Here is an 11,883-nt window from a genome sequence, read left to right on the forward strand (position 1 = left end):
TCTCAGCCCTGCTACATCTTATACATTACAATACCTTACACTATACATTCCTACATAACATCACATTATATCTTAGGCTGTTTTCACACTTGCGTTGTGAGGCATCCGTCACAGTTGTGTGACGCATGTGACGGATGCGTTGCAAATAGTGCGCTAATAAAGGCAACAGATTCCTGTGAAAGAACATTTTGCGTTGTTTTTTTGTTGTGTTTTTTTTTTTTTTTTTAATGTTTCGCCGGGAAAGGAGATTTGTGGTCTGGAGGAGAGGGGGAGAGAGAGAGAGAGAGAGAGAGACGTGACCGCAAATCCCCTGAGTGACCGCAGTGAGCCACGCGATCAGCATTGCCGTCACTCAGGTGACCCGGGTAACCGAGGGAATGAGGGTACAGCTGATCGCGCGGCTCACTTCAGTTGCTGCATGGAGCTGATAGAGAGCGGTCGTGTTCTACGGCTGCTCCTGTCAGCTTCATGTAGAAGAGCTGGGTGCGTTGTGGGATATCGTGTGGATTACGCCAGACCTGGAGGGGTATTTGGGGATTAATAAAGTGGTGAAAGAGGGTTTTTTTTTTTTTATCTTTTATTCCAAATAAAGGATTTTTTCGGGTGTTTGTGTTTATTTACTTTCACTTACAGGCTAATCGTGGGGGGTTGTCTCATAGACACCTGTCATGATCAACCTAGGACTTAGTGGCAGCTATGGGCTGCTGCTATTAACTCCTTATTACCCCGATGGCCACCGCACCAGGGCAATTCGGGATGAGCCGGGTAGAGTCCCGGGACTGTCACATCTAATGGATGCGGCAATTCCGGGTAGCTGCTGGCTGATATTTTCAGGCTGGGGGCTCCCCATCCTGAGAATACCTTCAGCCGTGTGGCTTTATCTTGGCTGGTATCAAAATTGGGAGGGACCGCACGCTGTTTTTTTTTTTTTTTTTAATTTATTTATTGTACTGCACTACATAGACCCGCCCACTGGCGGCTGTGATTGGTTGCCGTGAGAGAGCTGTCACTCAGCGTGGGGGCGGGTCTGACTGCAACCAATCATAGGCACCGGTGGGCGGGGAAAGCAGGGAATACAAGATGGAATAATGAGCCGTCAGTATTTTCAAAAGCAGGAGAAGCCGCCAGAGCAGTGTGACAGCTGTGCAACACCGCGCCTGTGATCAGTGAGTATGAGAGAGGGGGAGAGGGAGAGACCGACCGACAGAGAGAGAGACCAGGAGTGATTTAAAACTATTTAGATCGTTCTGCTGGACATGCTGAGCATTCTCAGTAGAACGTGACGGAATCAGTCAGCGGATTCCGCAGCTTAGCGCATTGCGGCGGAATCCGCCACCATAGACAATCATTAGACACCTTGGCGGATTGTAGCAGAATCCGTCAAGGTGTGTTATTTCAACGACCCAAAACCCGCTAAATGTAGCGTTCCCTCCGCCCGACGCGGTGTCAAAATAACGACTCTGCGGCGTCCAGCGAATGCAACGCAGACACTTGCATTACAGTGCGTCGTCAAGACAAGTCTATGGAGAATAGCGCAGTGCGGTAACGGACTGCACTATTCTCCATAGCGGCTGATTGCGCTGAACGCAAGTGTGAAAGCAGCCTTATATTTATATATCTATTTAACCCCTTCACGACCTTGGACCCTGTGGCAAAAACCGCATTAAAAAAAAATGCTTTATGCATTTTTTGACTGTTTATGCGGGTTTTTTTTTTTTTTGTTTGTTTTTTTACCACCAATGGGTGAAAAATGCAGGGAAAAAAGCAAAAAGAATTGACATGCTGCATTTTTGTGGTCACCAAAAAAAATGTAGCACACAGTAAAAAAAAAAAGCAACGTGCACACAGCAAATCTGAAATCTCAGACTTTGCTCGAGAAGGAAAAGCATGCAGTTTGTGGTGATCAAAAGGTCACCACAACCTGCACCAAAAAGTATAAAAAAAAAACTGCAGCATGCACACGGGGCCTTAGGGTATGTGCGCACCTAACCATTTTTTGTGGCATCAAAACGTTGAATTTCTGGCCTCTAAAAACACACAAACGCATACGCGAAAAAAACGCATAAAAAGAGCATGCGTTTTTACCATGTTTTGGTGTATTTTTGGCTACGTTTTTGCTGCGTTTTTTTTTTATCAGTGAACAATGCCATTAAAGATTGAAGAAAAAAAAAATCTGATGTAATTTCCTTCTTCAATTTGTTCTCCTTCACTCTCCACTAGTGTATGCAGGAGAGCAGACAGCTGCAGAACTACAAGGCTCAGCATGCTCCATCCAGTACTGTGTGCTGGGGGAGAGGCAGGGGAAGCAGAACTATAAGGCTCAGCATACTCCATCCATAAGTGTATGCAGGAGAGCAGACAGCAGCTGCAGAACTACAAGGCTCAGCATCCTTTATCCATGACTGTATGCAGGAGTTTTTTTGCCCAAAAACGTAAAAAAGAAAAAGACGTGGGCTTCGCCATATTTTTGTATGCTAGCCAGGTACAGCAGGCAGGTACGGCTGCCCCCAACCCCCAGCTGGCTATTTGTACCCGGCTGGGAACTAAAAATATAGGGAAGCCCTTTTTTAAAAAATTTTTTAATGAATTTCATGAAATAATTAAAAAAATAAAAACCGACATGGGCTTTGCCCAATTTTTGTGTCCAGCCAGGTACTAGGCAGCTGGGGATTGGGATCTGCAGCGCACGGTGCCCAAGCTTTCTGGGCACCCCCGTCGCGAATTGCAGTCCGCAGCCACCCCAGAAAATGGCGCTTTCATAGAAGAGCCATCTTCTGGCGCTGTATCCAACTCTCACAGCGGCCCTGGTGCCGGGTGGCTCGCTGGGTAATAATGGGGTTAGGGCTAGCTGTGTAGTATCATCTGGCCCTAAGCCCGAAATTCATAGTGTCACCGCATCAGCTGATCACCGGCAGGTCCTGGAGCAATCTGACATGTCCCGGGAGTCTGCAGACAGCTGGAGCAGAGGTGGCGGTACTGGGAGAGGAGCTGGGAGCGGACATGGTGCAGGACGGCAGATGGAAGCAGGGGTGGCAGTACCGGGAGAGGAGCTTGGAGCGGACATGGCGCCGGAGCAGGGGTGGCGGTACTGGGAGAAGAGCTAGGAGCAGACATGGTGCAGGACGGGAGGTGGAACCAGGGGTGGCGGTACTGGGAGGATTCAGTCTTCTGTGTTTACCAACACAAGGAATGCTGGGCGAGTACATCCTCTTCCTGTACACGTGACTGTACTACCCACCCCTTGCGTTTATAGCTGCGTTTTTAGTCATAGAAACGCAGCTATATCTGCAATTTGCATTTTTCATTGCGTTTTTGAACATCTCATTGAACTCAATGGGTGAAAAACGCAGGAATAATTGACATGCTGCGTTTTTGTGGGCACCACAAAAACGCAGCTAAAAAAAAACGCTGTGTGCAGACAGCAAAAAATGAAAACTCATAGACTTTGCTGGTGAAGCAAAGTCATGCAGTTTTCTGAACAAAAACGCACCCCAAAAACGCGGTAAACACCTAGTGCGCACATAGCCTTAGGGGACTTGAACGCTTAACTATTTGAAGGCTTATGCTATATACTGTAATGCGATTAGTGCGATTCAGTATACAGTAAAATTGTGGTTCTCCTATAGTGTTTACCTTGTGGAACACCAAGATGGCAGAAATAAGGGCCTTCAGCAGCCCCCCACTGCCTTGGTAACCAATCTGTTCCCTACAGTTGCCCTTCATCATGTATGTGGTGAAACCACAAGTTCCAGTCACTGTAGTTAAAGGTATATACCGTATGTAACACAGCCAGCAGCTGCTTGGTATGGTGCATCTGAGCCTACTTTATACACAGTGACTTGACATAAACTATGTTTAGGGGTCGAGAAGGGGTTAAAGGGATTTTCTACCACTTTCATATTGATGATTTATACATAAGATAGGTCATCATTGTCAGTCAGTAGGGTTCTGATACATTACATCTTCACCAATCAGCTGTTTATTTTAGCTACGGCACAGACCGGATATAAACTGTATATGGAGCAGAACAGCAAGGCTCTGTAGATTTAGCGGCCACTACCGGGCATTGTAGGCCAGCTTTTATTCAACAGATGATTCGTAATATCAACAGCTGCCATTAAATGGAGCGTTGGTGTTCTTAAAGAGAGGTCATCCATATCAAATTGGTGAAAAACCCCTTGACCCATATGGTTTCATGGGTCAAATTGATGTTATTTGACTCCTCTCAGTCTTCACCTGGTTCAGCCAAGGGGCTTTTCCTGCTGGTAATAGTAATAAAGTGGGCCAATATTTTCAGGTTGATCGAAATACATATTTTTTGTTTTTCCTGTTGGATTTCATATAAATTCAACCCAAAAAGTTATGGTTTAGATGTTATATGGAGGCATACAGAGTAACTGTATGGCCATAAAGACTCCATAGGTGCTAAGTTACCACTCCATATATTTTGTACATTTTATGGACCTGTAATACTGCTGTGTGCATGATTATTATATTATAGTGATTGATGAGCAGTACTTGGTTCTATGTAGCAAATACTAACTCCTGCTTTCTTCTTAATCCACAGGTACACCACAACCACAGGTAAAGCCTTGTATAAAAGTGGAGCCGACAAATCACTACAATACCTACAAGTATAATGCGAATGGAGTTGTGGAGAGTTACTCAGTGCTCGGCAGCTGCAGACCCTCAGATCCCTACAGCATGAATAGTGTTTACTCTTACCATTCTTTCTATGCACAAGCACCTAACTTGCCTTCCATAAATGGCTATCACTCAAATTTTGCTCTTCCTCCCTTTGGATACTACGGCTTACCCACTAATCCTGTGGTCTCGTCTCAGTTTATGAATTATGGTTCCAATGACACAAGGACTGCTGGGTGGCTGAACAACATGTTTGAGAAAAAATCTGAAATGCAACCAGCAACAGAAAGTAATACACATGCTTATGGCAACGAGTCATCGGAGCAGAATTATGGGCGGTCTGGAGACCTGGCACAGCAGTACAACCTACTTAATGCAAATAGTCAAAAATCAGCAAATGCCCCCCACCGGACTACACCTGCTCCAATGGATAACACTCCTTATTCTTCTTGTTTTAACAAAGTAATTAAGAAGGAACCCATGAATGACTATCTGCACGATGCATTCCAGAGATCCCCTAGTGTCCATTCTCTTTCTCAAAGTCCTGCTTTGAATCTTACATTACCGAAAAATGATCAGGCCATTCCATATAAAGCAAATGGGGCATTGCCACCTTCTGATAGAACAAATTCAGAAGGTCTTCAAAATTTGTATATGAACAGTGAGAAAAGCAGCTTAACAAATGGTCTAGATAAGCGAGATTATTACGGTGTCCAAACAAGCAGCCTGGGTTTGAAGAATCTTCATGGACCAAATAAGCAATGGGGTATATATGGGATTGATACTCAGACTGGTCAGCGCGATTCTGACACTCCGGGAAAAGTCTGGAGCTCATGTAAGCTCAGTGAAGGTTCAGCAAACACTCAGGAGAAGAACTGGAGTGGTGGGCGTGCTATGAAGGAGACTCAGATGTTCCAAGAAAAGCTCTGGAATTCAGTAGCTGGTAGTGATCGATGCAGCGTGACACCTAGTGCTAGTATGCAGAGAAAGCCATGGAGTATGTTTGCTTCTCCAGCCACTCCATCAACACCATTAAAAAGCGATACCTGGGATCCATTTAGTCTAGATGATAACATAGATGATACCCCAGTAAAGAAAGAGGAGGATGAAGAAGAAGTCTGGTCTGACAGTGAGCATAATTTCCTTGATGAAAATATTGGAGGAGTTGCTGTAGCACCGGCCCATGGCTCTGTCCTTATAGAGTGTGCACGGAGAGAGCTTCATGCCACTACACCTCTGAAGAAGCCCAATCGCTGTCATCCAACCCGCATTTCCTTGGTGTTTTACCAACATAAGAACTTAAATCAGCCTAACCACGGCCTGGCACTTTGGGAAGCCAAAATGAAGCAATTGGCAGAAAGAGCACGAATAAGGCAGGAGGAAGCTGCTAGATTGGGGATTAAACAGGAAGTCAAAGGCTTTGGTAAGAAGAGAAAGTGGGGTGGTGCTGCTGCTACTACAGAGACCCCACCTGTCGAAAGCAAGGACATTATTCCAACACGACAAGCAGCTCCTATCCTGACAAACTCTTTTACCACTTCATCTTCCTATGCCTATACCAAGGTTACGGGACCATACAGTCGCTGGATATGAGATTAAAACCGCTGCCATGGTGGCCATTGTACCTCAGCTATTTGACAGCACTGTAATAAATGGTGCTATTTTGGTGCTTATATTTCCCCTGTGTTCCACAGGGGGAATCCTGTATCTATACACATCTCCCAGGAACTGATCCGCAAGAGAACTATTACTGTATATTTTATTTTATTTTTTTTTTCTCAATTAATCTGAAAGATTTATATCTGCATTTTTTTTTTAACCTACAATTGTACAAATGACAGGAATCTATTGGCATCCTTTTAAGACACGTACACAAAAAGAGAAAAATTTTTTAATTGCATTCATACATCTATTTATTGGATTTTATAGAACAATAATGGTGCAAAATTTCTAGCTGAATCACATCTGCAAAGGTTTTCTAAGCAACTAAAAATCATAGATGACTTACCACCAAAAAGTATGCTCGCTAGTCATTTGTCTAGCGCTCTCATAGACGATAATCATGATGCATTTATGGCAGCGGGCTATACCACAGATACAGTAACCCTTTTGGTATAAAATATTGGAGATTATTGGATCTCTGAAGATTATCTAGACCTAACTTTTGCTCTGCCTAGCAGAAGTTATCTATTTGACCCCTTATGGCTCTGTTCACACTGTGGATGGTGGGCCCCATCTGACGAGCTTTCTGGTGTTTTTATAAATCTGAGAATGGCTCTGATGTAGCTGATTTGGCTTTGTTGACCAGAAAGCGTGACGTAAGTGTGAACAGAGCCTAATACAGATGTGTTTGAGAACATGACTGCTTAATACTTAATTTATGAAGTCAATATTTTATTTAAAGCAGCATTTTTTTTGTAGCATATTTACTGTATAGGAAAAAAAAATGTAGTAAGTTTAAACTTCAGCCCCCACCCTTGTGATGTATATGAAACAATATTTAATGAAATGCTAAAAATTTAATATAGTTTTTTTACCATACGGGGGAAGTAGCCTGTTTTTACAAAATATCTTTTTATGATTTTTAACAATCTTTGTGTTGCTACTTTTTGCTACTTTTTTGATAAATGACTAATACTCCAATCATTATTTTCTCTTATGGTGCACATAAGAGAAAATAATGATTGGAGTATTAGTCATTTATCAATGCACATCTGTTTTATTGTTTTTATTAGACTAAAAAATCCTAAAATTTTAAATTGTAGACAAAAGGGCTACTGTATCTCGCGTCCAATGAAAACTGTGAATATTCTACCATTCTTGTCTGTATTTTATAGCATACATGGTGCTGGTAGGCTCTGGGGCATTCTGTTTCTTTTTTTTTTTTTTTGTCATTCTAACACTGCCATGCAGACAACAAAATCCTGGAATTATTTTTATTTTTGAAAAATTTTCTTCCAAATTTTTTTTTTTTTTTTATTGTAAACGTCTTGAATCAGGTTTTGTAATTTAATTTTTTTTAATGTGTTTTAGTATATATATATTTTTGGGGGGAGGCGGGGAGGAAGGTGAGGGTGAGAAGTTTGGTGCTTTATCTCCTTACGAACCAGACAATGATTGCAACATAGAATATCTATGACGGCGTCACCTATTTTTTTGCTGCCTGAAGAAAGCAGGTGCTACGAAGATTAAATAAAAAAAAGTATTTTTATGGAAGTAGTGGAATTAAGACTATTTAGATTTTTAGGGGGTAAATGTATTAGTCTCTAGGTTGAATGAACGTTGCAAAGTCATGTCAGAGAGAATAAAAAAATTAAAAATAATAAAAATAAAAAAAGATTCTTAAAAAAAAAAATAAAAAATTGCACCTATTTTATTGGCTGCTCCAAATACCGGGCAGTTAATTCCATGCCGAATGTAAATCCAGTTCGAACTCATCTTTGAATATTATATATTTTTATTTTTTTCTTCACTTGTGTTACATTAGGTTTATAACGCATGGGAGATTATACTCCATGTAGTAACATTTTTGAAAACCATCAGTCTGTAAATAGCTTTCTTTTATTTGATTTTTTTTTTTTTTGCCTGTTTTTATAATTTTTGATTTTAAAGCACTTTTTATCCTGCTGCAAATACGTAAAATTATGGGAGAATTGTATATAGAGGTAAAATATTTAATGCAAAGTGGCCGTCCTACCAATTACTATATCTGCTTTTATATATATATATATATATATATATATATATATATATATATATATATATATATATATATATATATATATATATATATATATATATATAATTTTTAGTTGTAATTTGTGAGCTACAGAATTGTTGCTATTGTACAGTCTAGAGCAGCCATTAGAAAAAACAAAAAAACGATCATGCCACATAGTTCCCGAGCAGCTCCAAATGTTGTTGAATAATTGTACATTTCTCACAGGTCGGGGGACATACCGTAAGTCAAGTCTATCGACACGATCTGAAATCACAAGACCTATCGTGACCTATTTGTTGAGGAAGACCAAAAGGCAAACTGTTCCTTGAAATTTGCGTTGCATTTTTATCGTGCATAAATTTACCTTTTGACAGCTGCAGTATAAAATAAACTCTTCACTATTCTTCTCGGGTAGAAAATTCATTTATTCATGTTTTTATAGGGGGAAAAAATGCTAAGCTTCTTAGAATATCCACTCTTTGATTTAATAAGTAAGGAAAAATTATAGCCAGGAATTGCGAGGACAAGAAATTGATTAAAAAAAAATTACCTAATGAATTTGTTTTTATTTTATTTTTCATCATTTGATATTGGAAAGTACAGTCCAGAGATGTTAAGTAAAACATTTTACTACAACTTATTGGGTTTGTCCAGGTTTTAGAAACAGGAGTATGTGGTTTTCCCAGCAATAGTGCCACGTTCTGATGATGGTCTGTGTCTGGTATTGCAGCTCAGACCTATTCATATGTCATATGAATAGAGATTATCTACTTTATTAGTAAACACAACCTATTCATAAGGGTTTAAGTCTATTTTTAAATTCAAGACAGTCCTTTTAAAATACTCTGTGCCAAAAAGTGTTAATTACTATGAGACTATCGCTTTTTGGAAGGGGTCGCTGATACGAAATGAGGCTCTCTGTAGAGATAGAGGTAATCCTGAAATGAAAGAATCCAGGCCTACAGCCACAGTGTAGAGAGAGAGAGAAACTTCAATCTCGGGCTTTGATATTTATTTTTACAACCGTAGCCGCATCAAATGCGGCCCTAGACTTGTATCTCTGCACTAGTTTTATCAAAAGTCTTGAAATAGGTATTCTTCATTGAATTCCTGTTCTTCGTAAGATATTTCTTAAAGCGGATTTGCCAGGTCAAATACCTGAAGGAGGGATAACTGGGGGCACTGAGCCTAGATTATTATGATTTTCTAATACTTGATTCTGTATTTTCAGGTAAAAAGCTATTAAAGGGGTACATTTATGGCCTATCCTCGGAATATGAAATAAATGAATACTAGATGTAGGTCTCGCCAACGGAGCATGTATCTGTCTCGAACCAGACGCCTTGACATATGATGCCATCCGGAGAAGTGGTCAAAATTGGCATTCAATTGTATGGGATCTCGGACCACCTGTCCATTGACGGCAGAGAGTGGCAAGGTCCCGTTTGGGGAATTGGTGGCTATGTAATATATGTACTGGATGGTAATAACACTTTAACTGCTGCCAGTTTTATCAACCCAGTGATTGACAGCTTTTCCAGTGTGAGTTTATATATGAGTCGAGGAATGAATCACTGGGTCTGGGTGAGGAAAGCAGGACTCAGTAGGCTTTCTCTCAGTTGGCAGAGCAGGACTTGGAGACTTTGACCTAAGACACACGGCGAGAAAAACGGTGAGAGTGGAGTGCAATAAAACATCACATTCCACTCTGACCAATATTAGCCGATGTGTCAGCGCACATGAGCGATTATTTTCTCAGCCCTAATCGAACTGAGAAAACAATCGCAGCATGCTGCAACTGTAATGCGAGACACTTTCTCTCACACGCATTCAAGTCTATGGGGAGAGAGAAAAATCGCACTGCACTTGCGGTACACCAGTGTACCGCGAGTGCAGTGCGAGAATGGCAATAGCCGGCTACGGAGGAGAGAGGGAGAGAAATCCCTCCCTCCCCTCCTCAGTGCGTGCCCGCCCCCCGCAGCTGAGATCTGCTCGCACAGTTGGACCTCAGTCGCAGGGACAGTAGCATGACACTCTGCTCTGCTGTACTGCTAGAGTGAGCCGAGTGTCATGCGAGGGGATCGCAGTAATCCTCGTGTGGCCCCAGCCTTTCTTACAGTCGGTGGAGACAGCAGGGCTCATAGGATTTTTCTGAGTTGGCAGATAGAACAGGACTCCGAGGCTTTCTCCAAGTTAGCGGAGAAAGCAGGACTCAAAGGCTTTCTCAGAGTTGGAGGAGAGAGTAGGATTTTCAACCTTTTCCCTACTTGGTGTTAAGAGCAGGATTCTGAGGCTTTCTCCGAGTTGGTAGACAGAGTAGATCTCGGAGGCTTTCTCCGAGCTGGCAGAGAAAGCAGGACTTGGGGTCTTTCTCCGAGTTGGTGTAGAGAGCAGGATTCTGAAGCTTTTGCCGAGTTGGTGGAAAGAGCAGAATTTACAAGCTTTCTCCGAGTTATGCTAGTTTCACACTTACGTTATGTGGCATCCGTCGCATTGCGTTGTGTGACTGATGTAACGGATGTGTTGCATATAGTGGCACAACTAATGCGACTGGTCCTGCAAAACAACAGAATCCGTTGATTTTTTGTTTTTTCAGCAATTTACTCAACTGAGCATGCGCAGTTGTGTAAAGACGGATCCGTCACAGGAATCCGTCAAATGACGGATTCCACCACCATAGGCTTCCATTATAAAAATGACGTTCGCCGACGGAATCCAGCACATTGCGGGTTTTTTTGTTTTGTTTTTTTGACGCTCTGGGAAGCGCAGAAAAACGCTGCATTCTTTTTTCTGTTTTCCAAAATGGCGGATTGCGACTGAAGGAAAAAAAACGCAAGTCTGAAACTAGCCTTTTTCTATAATTGGGTGAGGGAAAACTGGGACTCCTGAGCTTTCACTGTAAGTCCCGCCAGCATTTTTAAAGCTTTTAATTTTAAAATACGAACTGAAATAATCATAAACTAATCACAGTGACCACTTTTCTTGTATGAGTTTGGTTAGCTGTTGTCCTCATATACAATGTGTGTGGGTGGGGAAAGTCGTACTCATTGGATTAGTCTTTCAGTATGTGAGGGAAGCAGATCACAGGCTTTCTCTATTAGCAGACGCTGCAATCAGGACTTGCAGGCCTGGCAGCATTTAAACAGCTATATACCCGAAAATACCAAATCAAACAACAGAAAAATCTATATTTCTGAGCTCAGCATCCCTCCTCCCTACATCCTATTTCAGGCCTCAGAAAGGAGACCTAACAAATCTGCTCGAAATATTTTAGGTGCTATTTTAACTACTGGGCTATTCATCTGAAATGTAAACATGCTTGTCCATAAAATGGACTGATGTAAAAATTAAATTATGTATTTTATAACACACAGAATTCTTATTCGGTATGGCTGTGCAATAACCCATGTGTTTTTGAATGCAGTCTATCTTAGAGACAATAAACTGTATATAGGTTAATTGTAAATTAAATTTATAATGGCAGAACATTAGACCAAAGCTTTTTTTCTTTTTTCAAG

The 11,883-nt window shown here is 41.5% G+C and overlaps 1 protein-coding gene across 1 annotated transcript in view; it reads left to right on the plus strand.

Moving 5' to 3' along the window:
• TET3 (tet methylcytosine dioxygenase 3) overlaps positions 1-7,270 on the plus strand; it is a 94,491-nt gene extending 87,221 nt beyond the window's left edge. The window contains exon 10 of the mRNA XM_075346128.1: positions 4,568-7,270. Within this exon, the coding sequence (XP_075202243.1) occupies positions 4,568-6,237 (1,670 nt within the window). The 3' untranslated portion in view covers positions 6,238-7,270. The remainder of the gene's footprint in view (positions 1-4,567) is intronic.
• Positions 7,271-11,883: the final 4,613 nt, after the last annotated feature.

The sequence above is a fragment of the Anomaloglossus baeobatrachus genome, chromosome 4 (assembly GCF_048569485.1).
Source record: "Anomaloglossus baeobatrachus isolate aAnoBae1 chromosome 4, aAnoBae1.hap1, whole genome shotgun sequence".
In the NCBI taxonomy this organism is placed as follows: Eukaryota; Metazoa; Chordata; class Amphibia; order Anura; family Aromobatidae; genus Anomaloglossus; species Anomaloglossus baeobatrachus.